This window comes from Bubalus kerabau, chromosome 20, assembly GCF_029407905.1.
Source record: "Bubalus kerabau isolate K-KA32 ecotype Philippines breed swamp buffalo chromosome 20, PCC_UOA_SB_1v2, whole genome shotgun sequence".
NCBI classification, from domain to species: Eukaryota; Metazoa; Chordata; class Mammalia; order Artiodactyla; family Bovidae; genus Bubalus; species Bubalus kerabau.
In genome coordinates, this window is record NC_073643.1 from 35713397 (window position 1) to 35733861 (window position 20465).

The 20465-nt window shown below is 36.3% G+C and overlaps 1 protein-coding gene across 1 annotated transcript in view; it reads left to right on the top strand.

Annotated features, from left to right (window-relative positions):
* The window catches only part of SUCLG2 (succinate-CoA ligase GDP-forming subunit beta), a 281980-nt gene that overhangs the window by 157942 nt on the left and 103573 nt on the right, over positions 1-20465 (top strand). The window contains exons 8-9 of the mRNA XM_055557476.1: positions 6456-6617; positions 8974-9116. Of these exons, the coding sequence (XP_055413451.1) occupies positions 6456-6617; positions 8974-9116 (305 nt within the window). The remainder of the gene's footprint in view (positions 1-6455; positions 6618-8973; positions 9117-20465) is intronic.

Sequence of the window (20465 nt, forward strand, 5' to 3'; positions counted from 1 at the left end):
CACTTCATGGGAAATAGGTGGGGAAACAGTGGAAACAGTGTCAGACTTTATTTTTTTGGGCTCCAAAATCACTGCAGATGGTGACTGCAGCCGTGAAATTAAAAGACACTTACTCCTTGGAAGGAAAATTATGACCAACCTAGATAGCATATTCAAAAGCAGAGACATTACTTTGCCAACAAAGGTCCGTCTAGTCCAGGCTGTGGTTTTTCCTGTGGTCATGTATGGATGTGAGAGTTGGACTGTGAAGAAGGCTGAGCGCCGAAGAATTGATGCTTTTGAACTGTGGTGTTGGAGAAGACTCTTGAGAGTCCCTTGCACTGCAAGGAGATCCAGCCAGTCCATTCTGAAGGAGATCAGCCCTGGGATTTCTTTGGAAGGACTGATGCTAAAGCTGAAACTCCAGTACTTTGGCCACCTCATGCAAAGAGTTGACTCATTGGAAAAGACTCAGATGCTGGGAGGGATTGGGGGCAGTAGGAGAAGGGGACGACAGAGGATGAGATGGCTGGATGGCATCACCGACTCGATGGATGTGAGTCTGAGTGAACTCCGGGAGTTGGTGATGGACAGGGAGGCCTGGCGTGCTACGATTCATGGGGTCGCAAAGAGTAGGAAACGACTGAGTGACTGAACTGAACTGACACCCAAAGAATGATTTTTTTTCCAGTGTGATTAATAGTCTGGTTCAAACATCTAAGTTTGTACTACTGACTGTAATGTAGTAGTTTAGTGTCTGCTAGTTAGGATTATAATGGTTGTTAGTGACAGAGACCTGCATCAGCCTGATTTTTGTTAAAAAGCCCCCTGAGGATGAGGGTTCTCATTTTACTTGTGTTACAGAGAAGTTTAGGAGTGAACTGGCTAAAGGAATGAAGGGAATCAGGGATTCTCTGCTTGTCCATGGCTGCTTGCTTCTAACTCTGCGTCTTGGTCAGCCAGCATCTCTGGAGCTGTCAGTGAAGATGGTTCCCAGTGCCCCTCCTCCTCCTTTAGCAGCCTTTAACAGTCCTCTCAGATGATACTGATTGGTCCTACTTGGGTCCTGCTGGAATCACATGGTGTCAGAAAAAGGCAGTTTCTCTGTGGAAAAAGGACATTGATTCAAAACATGCCTATGAGAATGACTGAAGTTTTCTTGAACTGAAAGCAAGCTATCAAATAAATAGAGAGAAATGGACTATTTTCCTTACTGTCTAATTGCAGTGCCAGATTTTATTCATTCAATCTGTAGCCAGGTAAAAAACAGGGTTTAAAAAAAAAATTTACCTGTCTTCATTCATTTACTTATTTTGTAAGACACTGTGTGAGTTTATGTCCTATTTCTTTTCACCCCACTTTCAGTCAGATATGCTGCACATAGACACTTTTCTTTGGTATCTTTAAAACAATGTTTCTCAGTGGCAAGGATGGGCATCTTGTTCCCCGGGGGCTCTTTGGCAACATCTGGACACATTTTTTTTTTTTTTTTTACTAAAATATAATTGGCATATAACCTTGTGTTAGTTTCGAGTATATACCATAATGATTTGATATATATCTGTGTCTGTATCTCTTTAGCCAAATTATCACCACAGTGAATCTAGTTAGCATCCATTTTTGCTTGTTACAACTTGGGATGTGTGATGTTACTTGCTTCTAGAGGATAGAGGCCAGGGATGCTACTAAACATCATACATGGCACAGAGCTGTCTCCCTCATCAGAAAATGATCTCACTCAATATGTCAGTAGTCCTGAGATTAAGGATTCCTGCTTTAAGGCATTTTCATCAGTTGGAGACCAAATTCATTCACTGAGCTAAAGAAATTAAACCCAATTTAAAACTGAGACTCTCTGGCCAAGATTCTATGGGAATTAAGGCTGGGTGATCCAAAGTTAAATGGCATATCAAATTCCTTTCTTTCTTCAGATTAATTTCCCTAAATAACTACCCTGTTGCTCTGTGCCCATGTTGTTGGTGGGTGTTTCTCTGTATTTCTCTCTTTATACATAACTATTTTCGAGAACATTCTCAGTTCTTTACCTCCCTCTGAAGTTCCCTCCCGCCTAGTATCTATTTTTCTCCTTTCACAGCAACTAAAGAAAAGTTCTCAAAAAGTATACAACTCCTCAAACAGTAACATTTAACAGAAAGTGGGACTAATTGAGAAGTATCAGCGTTTTAAGGCCATCTTGGCAAAGTGCATTTCTGTAGCACGTATGGTTATTTATCATAAATCAAATTCAGTACATTGCTGAAGACAAGTTATTTTTCAAACTAATTATGACAGTCTTATTTCCTGTTGTGTTTATGTTTCTTTTATGTGTGAATCTTCCCCTCTGAAATATATTTTTCTTTTGTTTAATTCTGTGGCACATTCTTCTGTTAAAACTCTAGGGTCAGAGGCCAATAACTGCCAGTCACGTTGTTCATTGAGGTTGTTGAATTAGCAGCTCATGGGATCTCACACCATTAAACAAAACGACAAAAACACTCTGAATATAAGTACCACAGCTTTCTTTGATATTCGTTCAGAAGGAAAATTCATTTGTATAATCTATCAAGCATGTAACCATGTGCTTTTGATGGTGAAAATTGTTTTATAAATATTAATAGGTGTGTTTTTTCACCCACTTTGTACATAGAATGGCCTCTGTTCAAGTTGAATTTTCTACAGAATTGAAGTGTCATTAATGTGACATTGAAAATCTTAATGTCTGAACCAAGCTCAGCACCTCCAAAAATATATTTTACCGTAGTGTATTGTTTTATTAAATGAAAAAGCCAAGGTCTGAGCAAGGAAGTTTATTTTATTGTGCTCTTATTGACATAAACAATCCATTTTTAATCCACCAGTTCTGAAAGTGTTCTTGGAGGAGGTCTTACAGGGGGAAATTAGCATATACCTGTCAGTCACTGTTCAGGGATTGATCTGTTCCTTTTGTGCAAGCTGCAGGTTTTGGTTTGTTTGTTACACTTTTTTGTTTTCACGTTACTGTGATGCACTTTTCTAAGTTTCTCTCTCACAAATATATGTATGATACCTGTGTCTATTTTTTCAGTTGTTAAAGTAGGATATGGATGTGATGCAAACTGGAGCTTTGCTGGGAGTGGCAACCTGTTTCTGTAAAGTGACAGTTAGTAAATATTAGGGAGTTTGGAGGCATTATAGTCTCTATTGCAGCCACTCATCTCTACTGTTGTTTTGGGACAGCAACCAGAGAGGTATGTAAATGAATGTTTATGACTGAATCACAGTAAAACTGTGGTTACAGAAACAGGCAGTGAGCTGGCCTAAGGGCTATATTCTACCTCCACCTGACTTAGAGTCTCACTTGGGGTTTTTTATACCCATCTATAACCACCCTGACCTTATGCAAATGTGTGGTGTGATTCAAGCATCACCAAGTCATCTCTTTCAACATCTCCCTTTAAGAAAAATCTCCTTCTCTGTCAGTTCCAAAGCCTGGAATGCCAACCATTAAAATCTTTCCTGTAGGAAAAGGTAATCTGTACATGTGTAAACTCCAGTAGGCATTAGTTTAGATTTACTCTGAACAGAAGTCTAGGATTATAAGGGAGAGGAACAAGTACAGGTCATTTTCAGTGATAGGAAGAGAAGAGAATCCTGTATCCTGGGCCCTAAGGACCTGTCCTGTTTCTGAAGCCCCAAGAAAGCACTGTGCATGTAGAAGATGGCAGTGGTAATAATAAAAATCACTAGTAAGTGCCAGCTGTTAGTGAGGCTAAGTGCTTGCATGCATCCTGCCCTTGCAGCAGCACAAGGCAGTAGAAAATGCTCTGGTCCCACTTGATTGACAAGACCACTGGACTTAAGAGAGACAGTGACTCCCTGGTTAGGAAGTACGATGGTTTTAATTCCTCCCCAGGTATTTTTGATACCAGAGTCTACGTTAAGTGGTCAAGTTCAAGGGAAAACTTTCAAATGAGGTAACATTATAAATAGAGATTGTTAGGCTGGAAAGCACTTTGTATGTTTGGGACCGTTTTAAAAATACTGAGCAGATTTAACAAATATGTGTCTAACAGACTCCATGTACCTCAAAGGCCTTATTTTCCCTCTGCCACCACCCTCCCCAGAAAAAATTTAGGTATTAATGATGGCAGTTCAATTTTGGTTATCTTTCTTTACTCTTAAGTTGCTTTATTTGCTTCCTGTTTGTGTAGTGTTTTTAACTTCTAAAAGCACTTGGACATATATACATTTGACCTAATTATGTTGTTTACTTTTCTCTACAGAGAGAGAATGTTTGGCAAGGGCCCATACACCTTTTTCTTACCTACAGATAACCCTGTCATCCCGCTGTCACTATCTTTAAGTTCTTGGTTAACTCTAAAGTTCTCTCAAGGTGGTCCTCAAACAGTGAACTCATTTCTCTACTAGGCATACATGCCATACAAGAAAAAGAGACTTTTGAAAATCTGACTTTGCAGACATTTAGCTGAGACTGCTTTCTGAGCTTTGCATACATACCTATTAATTATACTTTCTCTCAAGTAGCTTGTAGTCTTTGCAAGGAGCCAAGATCAGCCTGGACCTATTTTGATATACTGGTTTATTGATCTTGACCAAGAATTCTTTTGAAACTCTTCACTTAGGAAGTCAATTTCATAGCATTTGCCCATTCATTCTGAACATGTTGGTTCCAAGTAATCTTGACAATGAGTAATGGAGGAGCTAAAATTGCTAATAAATTAATTAAAGTATGTTTATCAACCCAGTGGAAAGCCAACAGTGACATTGCTTTCCTACTGATTGTTATACAAGTCATTAATTGCTGAGACAATGCTACTGTAGCAAGCAGAGAACATTGGCCAATTCTTTTACTAACTAGAATCCTGTCATTCAGATTTCTGGAAAGTAATTACTCATTTGCTCTGTATATTCATAGTATGTGGGTAAAGTGGTTGTACATTTTGTGGGAAGACAAAGGACTCAGGCAGATATTAAATTCCATATAAGATTGTCCCTTGTCAGTCATTGCTACTTTAAGTACTTTGTGGTTTGGACTTTTATTCATGCTGAGAATTCTTCAATGTTAATATGCCAGTTTTGCACAGATTTGTACCAAAATCCTCACTTATTGTGGTAAAGAGACTTAAAAAAAAAAAACCCTCTCTCTGGGGTCTTTAACTCCAGGATGCTACAAGGTAACAATATTTTCTTTTCATTAGAAGCAGGTGGTATTAACAAACCATGGTCATTACTTTACAGTGAAATGCACATAGGTGATTGTTTTGCTGAAAAGACTTAGGTGCCTATGAGCAGTGCTGGTGGAGAATGAATAATATCTAAATTCATGGTCATAGATCCCTGCCTGTCAATATCCCAAGTGAAGTAGAAGATTATTATGGAGTATCATCCTAGACAATAATTTCTGCTCTAAAGGATGTAATAAAAGAGATCAGATCCAAGACACCAGAATGCCACCTCTCCCCACCGCAGTAGCTCCCTGATTGCACATGTGGAAGATCTACAAGTCAAGGAAAACTACCTGTGGTCCATTCCTGTCACTGAGTGAGTTTCACTGTGTCCAGGGCTCCTCTCCAGTAGGAGAGTTAGAGATTGCTGCTGGCACCAGCGGATGGAGACCGTGGTGCTAATAACGCCTGGCAGCCTTCCATTGTAACAGACCAGTCTTGGCCGCTTAATGTTTTGTAACTTGAATCACAAGAACCATAAGATGGTCCTGCTCACATCAAGATCATAGTATACTTTTAGCAGACCCCAGAGTAAGTATATCAGCAGTCTGGGGATTGTCTTTTTCTACTTTTCAAATAAGAAAACAGGTCCAGCAAGAAAGTAGGTTATTTTTATCAAGGTTACAGAGTTAGTTAAGGGTCAAATAAGTTAAAAAATTTAATGATTCTGACTTGGCATTCTTTCCACTAAATCTTCTAGACATATTAGTGAGGACAGTGACTAAATAAAAACTTCATCTTGCAACATCAGAAGAAGGCTGTAGGAGGATAGCAATATTAAGCATTATTGTCAGGTCTCTCTTTGCATTGACAGGAAAGATTACTAAAAATAGGAACTGTAATAAAAATTGCAAATCAAAGCTATATTTAGCTATGCCAGTGTGTAGCTTTTAAAGAGTGATGGCAACTTATATTGTCATTTCATAGAAAACAACAGAGAAAAATTATTATGCTTTTTATTAGAATGTAAGTCCCTTGAAAACAGGGATTGTTCATATTTGTCTTTGTAGCCTTAAAGTTTAAAGATAAAGCCTTAACAGCATCTTCTGTCTGAAGCTTGAGAAAAAATGACAGTATTCGATTTTATTTCTCTTGCACTTTTCAGCCTGGAGAACTTATTGGATTGGTCAAAAAGTTCATTTGAGCCTTTCTGTTACATCTGACAGAAAAACTTGAATGAATTTTTTGGCCAACCCAATAATTTATAGATCCTTAGGAGATATTTAGGTATGTTTGTGTTTTCTTTATTAGTTGTCTGTTTTGATGCCAAGATAAACTTTGATGACAACGCAGAATTCCGACAAAAGGATATATTTGCTATGGATGACAAATCAGAGAATGAGCCCATTGAAAATGAAGCTGCCAGATATGATCTAAAATACATAGGACTGGACGGGAACATTGCCTGTTTTGGTAAGAAAGCATTATATCAATATCATAATTTGTGAATTTTTGCAGAGTTTAGAGACCTCTGGTTTCTAAAATGTTATTTCCTAATCACAAGTGAACATATGAGATTTTTGTAGCCAAAAACTCTTAAAAAAAAAAAACCCAAAATTTCTTTCAAAAGTTCATTTTGGCCTGTGGTCAGTGGTTTCAGGTAGGGTTTCTCACTTCTTGCCCTATGGACATTTTGGGTGGGATAATTCTTTGCTGTCAGGCTCTTTCCTTTGCTGCATTGTCACCAGTTGTGACAATCCAAATGTCTCCAGACATTACCTTCTGGTAAGCACAGTCACCCCAGTTCAGGACCAGTAATTTAAAGCATCTCAGTTAAATTTTGACTAGTAAAAGTCAGAACCTTTGCCGAAATTTGTGTTTAAAATATATTGCTTTCTTAGAGGAAGTTGAAGAGAATGCATGCTTTAATCATTATACTAAAGTTTGAGGTTCTGTGAAAACCGAATGATCAAATGTTTACTCCATTATGTCAGCTTATTAATAAGACAATTGATTTTATCATAGTCATTTAAATTTATGATACTGGCTTATTAACAGAGATAAGAATGAGTCTAAAGAGGCAATACAATTTCTGTTATTGTCCACAGCATATAATACTGAGATTTATACGCTTCTGTGTTTCTGGTGGAATCAATTCATTGCACTTGAAACAGAGGTCTCAGTCTTAATGGAATTAAAATAAAAAAGATTTGTAGCTCATTAAACCAACAGTATCATTATATTCAGAACTGAACAGACCTAATCTAGTAGTTTGCTGTTCATACAGTAGAAAATGACATCCAATTACAAGTGATACCAAAAGCTCTTTCTTTATATTGGAGCAAAAACTCTCGTGTACTAGATCACTCACATTATTCTTATCTTGATAAGCTAATATGCTCTCAATATTTGTAGGCATTTAGAAAAGGGAAAGATTTAATGGTGTGTTTAGAGCAAATTAAACGCATATTCTTTGTAGCCTCTGTGGAAGTATGCATGATTTGGTCAAGGTGGCAGTCTTAAAAGGTAGGATTAATACATTTCACATTGTTTTAAGATCATATATAAATTATTTTTATATTAGTTGTCCCAGGCTTAGTTAGTCACAGTTCACAGGCATTATCTGAGAAATACAAAGTCAGAAAACGTGAAAGGTACTTTACCTGGAGAGTTTCTATAATGTACAGGAGACTTTGGTGTGTGTGTGTGTGGGGGGAGGACTTTCTAACTAAGGAAAATAATTTCCTATAATTAGGCATAGGAAGCAAAAGAAGTGCAATTGATCAATAAACTTAACTCTGGAAAATAAGAATTTTTATGTTAAAACTCCTTTTTTTTTTTAAAGAAAGCTTCTAGGATGTTGGCGTATTTTAGTTTAATGATCAGGTTGCTAGTGAACATTTCTTACATTAATTTGAAACAGTAACAGTGGTTAGGAATATTGTTTTGATGCTGTCATTTGTTCATTTGTTTTCTTCGTTTCTCCAGAGAACACATAATCATGCATAGTTGCACTGAGTGTAAAAAAGTATTTCAGTCCTATTGAAGTTGGAACCCCTATGGTTCAACCCCCCGAGGGATGCCACATTCAAAGGAGCATATTCACAGCAAGCAAAAATGGAAAAAAATCACATTCTTTACTCAAATCTCTTAAAGAATATTAAAAATGATGTAATTCATAGGGCTCTAGCAACTTTTTATAGCCTTTTCCCTCTCTCCAAATCTCTTAAACTTTATACTGTCTAGAACCTAAAACCCTTCCCTCTACTGCTGCTGCTGCTGCTGCTAAGTCGCTTCAGTCATGTCTGACTCTGTGCGACCCCATATGGCAGCCCAACAGGCTCCCCCGTCCCTGGGATTCTCCAGGCAAGAATACTAGAGTGGGTTGCCATTTCCTTCTCCAGTGCATGAAAGTGAAAAGTGAAAGGGAAGTTGCTCAGTCGTGTCCGACTCTTCGAGACCTCATGGACTGCAGCCTACCAGGCTCCTCCATCCATGGGATTTTCCAGGCAAGAGTACTGGAGTGGGGTAATCCAAATTTATTGCTTACTGAATGAAGCTCTTCCCTTTGTCTTTCCCAGATTGATTTAACTTCTCAATAAATCCTTCTCCCCATTCCTGGGTATTTTTTGTTTATTCTTTGTACATTTTCTGTTTCTGTATTTTTAAAGTCTATGAATTTATCTGGTTGAACAGAATGTCAGGTAGGCTGGAAACTGGCTTATTAATGTTGGGTTTCTCTTTTAGTAATATGGAGAAGGGCCAAAGTTTATGCACCCTTTGGTGTTGCTATATTTATCTTGTCTTGTGTACCATTTGCATTTCACAGTTAATGGTGCTGGACTCGCCATGGCTACCTGTGACATCATTTTCCTGAATGGTGGGAAGCCAGCCAACTTTTTGGATCTTGGTGGTGGTGTAAAGGAATCTCAAGTATATCAAGCATTCAAATTACTCACAGCTGATCCTAAGGTAACTTCTCTTTTTGTAGGAGAGGTTTCATGGTGTAATGATTTCTCACCATAACGATCTGCTTTGTTCCTGCTGCTGAGGATTAATAAGCCAGCACATGTATAATACTTTCCAGCCCCAGATGCAAATACTGCCTTATATCACACTGGAATTCATGATGGCTTAAATCATCTGGGTAAAAGGCTTATAAGTACCCCTAGGATCTTACTTCAGGGCCTGTGCTTATAAAGTTCTGAGAGGTGGAAGGAAATTTTTTTTAAACAGTGTCATGCAAATAAAGAAATATTGGTTGGCATGAAATATTTTTTGTGTGTACTTAACAATGAAGTGATTAGTTCTATGCTTATGTGAATTAGAGAGGACTGAGTCTCAGATTCCTTCCTCAAAGATGCTGAGGTATTATAAGGTTAAGACAGAAGAAAATTACAGGGTTATAATATTATGTATTACTGGAAAATGAAGACCTCACATCCTTCTATATGCTTTTTAATTTTCATCTCTAATGATTACATGTGTTACAGCTTGTAACATATGCTCTAAGTACATATAATGTTATTCCATGGGCATCCTTTCTTCTTAACTAGAATGTAGCTGTCTTGCTAGGTGCATAGTAGGTACTTGGTAAATACTTAATCAGTTCAAAGACCAGTATGATTTGCATCCATTGTAGCTATTCAGTTGTCTGTGATAAGATTTAGGTAGATATCATTATATAGAAAGGCTAATATTTTTCGAATGTGTATTCAAGTGTTGTCTGAACTTAATATGGAAACTTCCCATTTATAAGTAGACTGGAATTTTGGGCCTCCTGTGTATACAGTTTTGTCTTAGGTTAGTGGTATGCTTGTCTGTTTTCATTATGACTTAGTTGGTAACCTTACGTTTTTGTTAAATCTTTTTCTTACAGTTAACACACACACACATAAAATGGTTAAACATTATCAGCAACTTAGCTTCATTTCTGCACTGCTGTTCAGAAATAGCAAAGTGACTGAAGTCCAAAGTCACTCAGCCATGAATTGTCCACAGGTGATTTTTCTGTTAACAGAAGCACCTTGTTTTCATTGGTTAAGTAGGGACATTATCAGAGGCTCCCTAATCATTTATGAATTCATTTATTGCTCTTTTCTATTCCTTTCTAAGGGAAGAATCATTTTTATCCAAGAGATTTTCAAAGCAATTGAAATCTGTAAATACCATGTACATAATACACAGCTCTTTCAACTGCTTGAACCACAAAAACCCAGAGGACAAGCAACTGTAATAAAATACTGCACATTTAGTGTTGACTGAAATTCAGTGCTGAGCATTAAAGAGAACCAGGAAGGATTAGATCTACCAGGACAATCATATTGCATTTTCTTTGGAGTATCTTTTCTTAGTGGCTGATCCTGAATTTTAATTTTATTGAAGTACAGGAAGGGAATGAAAAATCACTTGGAAAGCTTTTTTTTTTTTTAAATAATCTCTTCAAAAATGTTGACTCTTCCTATTTTCAAGTGCTGGGAGTATTTAAACTTTTTTGAGATTGGCTGTCATCTTGGGTAGATAAAGGTATGTGGGAGTTATTTTATTTTTCTCATGCTATATCAGGAAAATGAATGCTTGGCTCATCTCACAGTACATTTTCCAAATCTTGAAATTTCAAAGTCAGTTAAAAAGCATAGACATGTAATGGGTATTTCAATCCTGGCGTTGTTTCACAAATTTCAGGGAACAGAGGCTAAAAAATAGTATCGATGAATTGATTGGATCTTGCAAGGAAACCGGTTGTAATTCTGGCAGTAATTATTTCAAGTAGAACCCCATCCAGTTGCTCAGACTAGAGATTCCCCAGAGAACAAAGCTAATTATTTCAAAGGTATTGATTTTCTTGTTAGATATAAGGATTAGTCAGTTGAATACACTAAAACTAAAAATAACAGAAGGCCCATTGTTGTTAAACTTAAATCAAGTGATAGTAGCAACTGCTTGTTTGTTATATGTACAAACTAATTCTATTGATCAAATAATAAACATGCTCATTCATGAAAAATATTATGCATTGACATATATTTCCACTCATAACGTCTGCCATGGAGCTGAGACTTATATTTCACTTGACTATTAGTCCAAATGCTGATTTTCATTGGGACCTAACCCAAGTACCTTTATAACTAATGTGTTCTTTATTTGTTTGTAGTATATGTAAAATGAAGTTCCTGTGCCAAACTGTTTAAAACAAGAATTTTTCCAAGATAGCACACTTTCTAAACTGGATTCCCATGAAAAATATCGTTAAATATTTTATAATTCTCTTATTTTCCAGCTGGGCTTGAGATGAGAGAAAGGTAATAGAGTTTTTTCTGCTGGTGGTAGAATAGATAAGATCTCACCCTCATCATTTTAACTTACAAGATTCTAAACACAGGTGTTCTTAAAATCATAGGAAGTAAAATTGTTTTAGAAAGTAGAAGTAGGATTCTGTGCCAGTCTATAAAGAATTTGAGCACATTTAAAGGAGAAATACTATCAAGAATGTTAGCATTATGTTTTTATTTTCCTGAGTCGTGCTTTTGAGTTTTGTTTTTAATTTTGAACTTAGAATTCCAAATATATAAAAATGAGCACAACATCATGTGGAGTATGTAGAACATATTGCATAAATGAATTAAAGGAAAAGATGGTTGTTATGAATCTCAACAGTAACCTCTGCTCTGTTGTCCAAAGTTAAGCCAGTCTATTGCCCTCTGGAGGCCTGATTTTTGAAAAGCAGTAGCTTATGACTTGTGAAGTCTGTTATCTTGATTTTACTGTGCTTCCTGGTTTAGGTCCAATGTAGAGTCCAATATTCAAAGCCTTTTAGGAAGGAAATGTGCTATATAAGCACCAAATACTTGGAAGAGATTCTTAGTGGGGCTCAGGTGCCAGCCAGCCTGGGTTCCAATTCTGTCTTTAACAAGTGTTGACTGTGGCACCTTGGGCATGTCATGTAACTTTTATGTGTCTTGGTTTCCTATTTTTATAAAATAGAGATAGTAATAGTACTTATTACCTCAGAGAGTTACTTCATTATATGAATTGAGATACATATATTTCCCATTTAAAGGGCAATGATTTCACGTGACAGTACTGTCTAAAAATTTTAATAAACTTTTATGAACAGAATAGCTTTCATGAAGAACACTGTACAAACTTACTATCTACATTGTAAGTAGATAGTTCAATGAATTATGACAAAGTGAACATATTTGTGGATCCTCTGACCACATCAAGATATAAGACATTCCCAGTGTTATGGACTGAGTATGTTTTCTCATAATTTATATGTTGAAATCCTACGCCTCTCTGTGATGGTGTGAGGAGCTGAGGCCTTTGGGCTATAATTAGATCATGAGAGTAGAACCTTCATGGGTGGGATTAGTGCCCTTATGAAAGAGATTCCCAGAGAGCCCTCTCACCCCTTCCTTGGTGTGAGGACATTGCTGGAAGATGGCCACCTGTGTACTAATTAGCGGCCACTGAATGTGCTGGTGACTTGATCTTGGACTTGCCAGCTTCCAGAATTGGGAGAAATGAATGTTTTTTAAACCACCCAGTCTATGGTCGTTTGTCACAGCAGTTTGAATGCACTGGGACAGTCACCGTCCCAGCAGTACTTTATACCTCTGCACTATCGCCCTCAACCCTGCTTTCTTCCCAAAGCTAATACTCTCCTAACTTCTACTATCTAAGATTTGTATTGCCTGGTTTTGAGCATAATACAAATGGAATCATACAATGTATATACTTTTGTATTTGTCATCTTTCATTTGACTTTTTATCTCAGATTCAATCATATTTTATGTAGTAGCGGTTCACTTACCCTTATTGCTGTATAGTATTCTATTGTATAACTTGACAAGAGCTTTTTTATGTCATCTTCTATTGATAGACATTTGTGTGATTCTCATTTTTTACTACTATGAATACCGTTGCTATGAACATAATCATACATGCCATTTGGAGCATGTTTTTATGGTGTATATGCTTGGATGTAGAATTTGTGGGCAGTAGGGTATGCATATACTCAGTTTGAATGTGTACTACCAAACAGTTTTCTAAACATGCCAATTTACATTCTGATAGGCATGTGTGAGAAACCCTCACGAACATTTTTGTTATTCTGGTAGGCATATGGTAGTATTTATTGTGGTTTAATGCCATTCCCTCATAACTAATCAGGATGAACACCTTTTCATGTGTTTATTAGCGATGTGAATATACTCTTTGAACTTCTGTCACCTCACGAATAAAGTAGACATGAAAATAATACCCCAATGCATTGTTTTATTATCATTTAAGATACATGTAAAGTGCTTGGCAAACCTTTCTAAAGCATGATGAAAACTTTAGTTTCTATGCTTTTTTCTTGAGTGTTCATTTTGATTATCATTTAAAGGCTTAGATTTAGAATTACTGAAACAGTGGGAAATAAATGGTTGTCTGCAGAAATGGGAGCTGTCTGAAGCAGTTCATTGATACCAGTGTTACTGCCTGGGTTGTTTTGAAATTGATGAAATGTGTAAGCAGTTTCAGTAGTGTGCAGTGATTCTCCCTCCAGACAGCCAAGGAAACACAGTTTAATAAAGGGAGGATTAAATTCATATTTTGGGAGAACCACAAAATACAGTTTGGTTTAAATTTGAGGAGAGGCCAGCTGGTTTAACTCTGTGGTGAGTACTTGAAAAGTCTTTAGAATTTGAGGCCAAGGGTGTAAAACTGCATGCTGTATTTTTGATAAGGGGTTTGTGCAAATGCCATCAGTTGTTATATTTTGAAATTAATAACATACTAATGCCTCCTATATTGTTAATTATCATACAATTAGAGTTTATTTAAAAGCAAAACACAAGATCCTCTTTTTCCCTTAAATACATGCTTACATCAGAGGCATGAAACAAAACTCATTTTATCATTTGCCACTTATATTTGCTGAAATACCCTATCTGCAAGGGAATATTTCTTTTGGGAATTAATAGAATTCTTTTAGGGATTTGTTTTCATTTTTTTTTTTTTTTTTTTTTTTTTTTTTTTTTTAATTTTATTTTATTTTTAAACTTTACATAACTGTATTAGATTTGCCAAATATCAAAATGAATCCGCCACAGGTATACATGTGTTCCCCATCCTGAACCCTCCTCCCTCCTCCCTCCCCATTCCATCCCTCTGGGTTGTCCCAGTGCACCAGCCCCAAGCATCCAGTATCGTGCATCGAACCTGGACTGGCAACTCATTTCATACATGATATTTACATGTTTCAATGCCATTCTCCCAAATCTTCCCACCCTCTCCCTCTCCCACAGAGTCCATAAGACTGTTCTATACATCAGTGTCTCTTTTGCTGTCTCGTACACAGGGTTATTGTTACCATCTTTCTAAATTCCATATATATGTGTTAGTATACTGTATTGGTGTTTTTCTTTCTGGCTTACTTCACTCTGTATAATAGGCTCCAGTTTCATCCACCTCATTAGAACTGATTCAAATGTATTCTTTTTAATGGCTGAATAATACTCCATTGTGTATATGTACCACAGCTTTCTTATCCATTCATCTGCTGATGGACATCTAGGTTGCTTCCATGTCCTGGCTATTATAAACAGTGCTGCGATGAACATTGGGGTACTCGTGTCTCTTTCCCTTCTGGTTTTCTCAGTGTGTATGCCCAGCAGTGGGATTGCTGGATCATAAGGCATGTCTATTTCCAGTTTTTTAAGGAATCTCCACACTGTTCTCCATAGTGGCTGCACTAGTTTGCATTCCCACCAACAGTGTAAGAGGGTTCCCTTTTCTCCACACCCTCTCCAGCATTTATTACTTGTAGACTTTTGGATTGCAGCCATTCTGACTGGCGTGAAATGGTACCTCATAGTGGTTTTGATTTGCATTTCTCTGATAATGAGTGATGTTGAGCATCTTTTCATGTGTTTGTTAGCCATCTTTATGTCTTCTTTGGAGAAATGTCTATTTAGTTCTTTGGCCCATTTTTTGATTGGGTCATTTATTTTTCTGGAGTTGAGCTGTAGGAGTTGCTTGTATATTCTCGAGATTAGTTGTTTGTCAGTTGCTTCATTTGCTATTATCTTCTCCCATTCTGAAGGCTGTCTTTTCACCTTGCTAATAGTTTCCTTTGATGTGCAGAAGCTTTTAAGGTTAATTAGGTCCCATTTGTTTATTTTTGCTTTTATTTCCAATATTCTGGGAGGTGGGTCATAGAGGATCCTGCTGGGATTTGTTTTCAGATATAAGGTCCAGTACTTTTTAAACATGAACATTATTTTTGAAATGATTACTGTGCATTTCTATTCTTACAGGGCAGTTTGAAAACTAATTTTACTTTCATATAGAGTTGAGAAGCAGCCATTCTTTATAGTGATCACCTACCTGATAGCCTGTTCTGAAGAGAGTAAAAATGGTTTTGTGCTTCTGGATCCACAACCTGTCATTTGGTTTCACCCCTTGTTTCACATTACCACTGTGTGTACACTGGAACATGGAAAACCATCCTCCCCGTGCTCATTTCTGCTCGCAGGGATTTTCCTATTGTCGTGAATTCATAAATGCTGACATTTGCTTTTCTTTTCCCGATGGCCATTTGACCCAAATTTCCAAGACTGTCTGGCTCTCCATGCCCAACTTACCTGCCAGCACTTCCCAGTAAGAGCCAAGTCCTGGCAAAGGCAGTTGTTTCTGAATCTCACACATGATAAGTATGTCTGATAGCTACCACATTTTCAAAGCATCTGTAATGTAACACTCTAAATCTATTTTCATGTTCCTTGCTGACATACTCTCAGAAATAAATAAAAAAAATAAGATTTGTACTCTTTGCTCCACTTCTCAATATTCAGATTTTAATGTACCTGACTTTGTTTCATTGTAAGTGATTTAAAGAATTTAACAGATTTTGGGATAGTTTAGTAAATTTTATGATTAATCTCAGCATGCTCAATAATTCATTATGAATCCTATATGGAGAGGCCTTTGTAGACTGTTAAAGAGAAATGGACCACTAGTCAAGTTGTAATATCATATAGGTTGGAAATAATATCTACTTTATTAAATGTTAGGAATTTTTTTATTCTTAATTTTATTGCATTGAGAAAGGAAGTAGTTGACCTTAGCAATTAGAAAATATAGAAAATAGTGTATATCCTAACAAGTTGAACAAATAATAGCTGAGATTAATGTCAGGCATCTCTGAATCTTAAGAATAATCTTAGGATGGTTGAGTGATCAAGGCATCTGAAGGTTTTACTATTTTTATTTTTGAGGTATTGTTTTAGAATCCAGGGGCTACCCTGTTGGCTCAGACAGTAAAGAATCCGTCTGCAATGCAGAAGACTTGGGTTTGATCCCTAGGTCAGGCAGATCCCCTGGAGAATGGCTACCCACTCCAATATTCTTGCCTGAAAAGTTCTAGAGACAGAGGAACCTGACAGGTTACAGTCCATGGGTCGCAGAGAGTCCGACACTACTGAGTGACTGTCACATTTAGAGTCCAAATTGCCTGGTAGAGGAAATCACTGGATGTGGAGAGTGAACTGAGTAAAATTATTCTGGAGAACAAGGTTAAAAAGCTTTGAACTGTGAATACCTCTGGTTCCTCTGCTCTGCAGAAGTGAATTGTAGTCTGGTGGAATGAGCCCAAATGGGTTCAGGAGATTGAAGACACTGAATCCTCTTTCTTCTTCCTGTCATGCCGTGCGCCCCCACCCTGCCCCCACTGTCAGAGAATTGGGAGTTACTGTCTCATTGTCTACTTCCTAAATGAGTAGCATGTCCATGTGGGCTTGCTGAAGAAATCGGCTTGACTTGGAGTGGATTTCTATGTAGTGTGCCTTTTCCCCTAATTATTGAATTAGGGAAACATAAAACAGAAAAGTACAGAAATACACTAAATTTTATATATGTAAATGTCTTGATGAATAATATAGCATTTTTTACAAAACTATTTTCAATAATATATAACTATTATATAGTCTTTTCACTTTTTATGTGCTTTTTGCGTGTCTTAGTACAGTACTCAACAACATTTTCAGTGGCTAAACAGTGTACACTTGTATAGATATATGTTTACTTAAACAGTCCTCTGTTTGGTATTCAGGGTGTTTCCAACTTAATGTAATGCTGCTGTGAACCCCCCATATATTCATAGCTTTAGAAACAGGTGAGATTTATTTACGTAAGATGAACTTATAGAAGTATGAAGATGATTTGAGAGAATGGCACTGAAACGTGTATAATATCATATATGAAACGAGTCGCCAGTCCAGGTTCTATGCACGATACTGGATGCTTGGGGCTGGTGCACTGGGACGACCCAGAGGGATGGTATGGGGAGGGAGGAAGGAGGAGGGTTCAGGATGGGGAACACGTGTATACCTGTGGCGGATTCATGTTGATATATGGTAAAACCAATACAGTATTGTAAAGTTAAAAAATAAAAAAAAAAATTAAAAAAGAAGTATGAAGGTAAAGATGAATGCAGAGGTTAAGTTTTTCACACTTAGTGCCGAATTATCTCAGTATTAGTTGAAGGAACATAGAGAGTTTTCATCAAATAAGTTTTCTTACATCCTGGCCATTGTTACTGTGACTCTTTTTTTTTTTTTTTTTTTCTAGAATACATAAAGATTTATTACAGTTCATTGATAAAAGACAAATAACCCAGTTTAAAAAATGAAGAAAGATCTGAATAGACATTTCTCCAAACAATATCTACAAGTGTCCAATAAACCTGTAAAAAGATGCTCAATATCATTAGCCATCAGAGAAAGGCATTCAAAACTATAGTGTTACTGTGACTCTTTACTGTCATGAGAAGTAACATTTTAAATTATTTTTATTTTATTGAGCATTTTTATCACTTTTGTTATGATCTGCCTATTAATATATTTTGCCCAATTTTCCATTGTGATGTCACTCTTTTTCACATTTAAAATACAGGCATGTGTGCAGTTTTGGAAATCAAAGGAATGGGCTCTTTTATAGATCTTGCAACACTTTTTTTCCATGTCTTTGAATTGGTCTATATAAATTTTTATTATTTCATTATATGTATGTCCTCCTGAAATAATATGAAGTGAGGCCATTTAATGCATGTTTTTTGGGGCTATTATTTACTTAGTTTTTCATGAAACTTTTAGTAAGTCTTTCTAAATTTGTTGCTCCATGAATCACCATATTAAGGTACAGTTGTAAGTGGAAGCATGGTACTCCCAATCCCTCCAAATGTGACTTAAGGCAAGATGAATGTTGTGATTAAAATGGCATAGTTCTCTAGTTCCTAATAAGATTCTTAGTTATTTTCAAGGAATGTTTTTCAAAGTATTGAAGGAATTTCATTGTAACCTAATATGCATTTTTTTCAACCAGGATTCTTAGTACAGTTGATCCCACTATTTACAGGTTCAATATTTGCAAATTTGCATATGTGCTAAACTTTTTATAATCAGTACTCAGTGCTTTCACAGTTGTTTGCAAAAATACACAGAATTTGAAAACTTTTAGTTATGTGGTACACTGTTATCAGTGAATGTCAAACAAGTCAGCATTTTCCTTTCTTATTTCAGTGCTCCTACAGTAAACAAGTGTCATTTTCATAATGTATTTAGTGCCCCATTTTCATGTTCTTATCCTTTTTGGTGTGTGATTTTGCTGTTTAAAACAGACCCACATGTAGTGCTAAAGTACTGTCTAGTGTGACCTGCCTTATAGAGAAAATACAACTTAGATAAGGTTTCTTGAGCCATGATTTACCATGTTGTTGGCCACAATTACACAAAAAACAAGGTTATATATTGAAAGGTTGACAAAAATGTGACCAAAGGCTCTCAGGAACCTAACCCTATATTTCCCCTAGGAGCAATGGTTCGGTATTCACTAATTCAGTGTTCATTGCAACTTTAGACCATATTGCTCTGAATAATGTGAATTGCCTTTATAAAGTTTTAGATAATTAGGACAGCTCTTTAGAATTATTTGCTAGAGACCCTCCATTTTATCTTTTCTAAAAAGGACATTTAGGAACTCCTACTAAGTAAAACAAAAAACAAAATTTTTTCATAATTTGCATTTATATGTTTCCTAAGGGAAGAATTTTGATTATGAGAAACTTTGAAATGTGTCATAAATGACTTTTGAGACATAGCAGCTTTATAACTTTGGATTAAGTGAATAAACCTTGAGAACATTTTAATTTAGTTTTCATGTTTCAGTTAAGGTGATTTCCTTACCTGTTTCAATCCCTTCACTTTATGCTTTTTGAAAGTTTTCTTTACATTTACAAAATTGATCATTTTTTACTTTTATAAATTTACCTTTCCTACTTAAAGTATAAAATTAAAAAAAAAATGCCCCTAACTTTATTTCTATAACAGAACTGCTGTTACAGTTTGTTAAATTTTCTTCTAGCATTATCTATGCCTATCTTCTTTATAAGGTTATAACTAGAATGTTCTTCCTTTGATGGCTTTTTTTTTTAATTAGCCCAATACTACATGATAGACATATTCTCATGTTATTAGTTGGTCTCTCTGCCCATGAATTTTACTAACAATATTAATAATCAGCTTATTAAAGCTTCTTTTTACTTTAAAGATAATTTAAAGAAGGGCATTCTATTTAAAATCTTTTTCAGAAACGATATGAACTTTGTAAATCAGATTTGCTAAGTCAGAGTAAAGTATCATAGTAAATGCAATAGTAAAAAGCATAAAAAGCTTTATGGTACAAAACAAATTTTTATAACATCAAAAAAGAGAATTAGTATAATCCAAAACCACATTGGATACCTGTTCAGTGTTCTGTGCAATTACTACTTTCATGCACTGCTAATTTGAGTTTAGTTATCTCAGAATTAATGGTGAATTGTTCATTAATATTTGATACAGTCATTCTGAATTGCCTGGACTTAAAATAACCTAAAAAATCCTAGAGGTAGCCTAATGCCCTTTCCTGTTTACTCAGTTCAATATCTTCCTGATCTGCTTGCATGTGTGCTCAGTCATATCTGACTCTTTGTGACCCCATGGACTGTAATCTGCTAGGCTCCTCTGTCAAGGGAATTTTCCAGGCAAAAATACTGGAGTGGGTTGCCATTTCGTACTCCAAGGGATTTTTCTGACCCAGGGATCGAACCCACATTTCTTGCATCTCTTGTCTCCTGCATTGGCAGGTGAATTCTTTACCGCTGCACTTTACAATGAGTCTTTTTAGCTTCCTGATATCTTCATGTTATATACAATTTAATAAGATGAAAGGGAGTTAAGAATGAGACTTGGTAGAAGTAGGAAAATAAACTCACCTTTATCTTTTAGTGCTTTT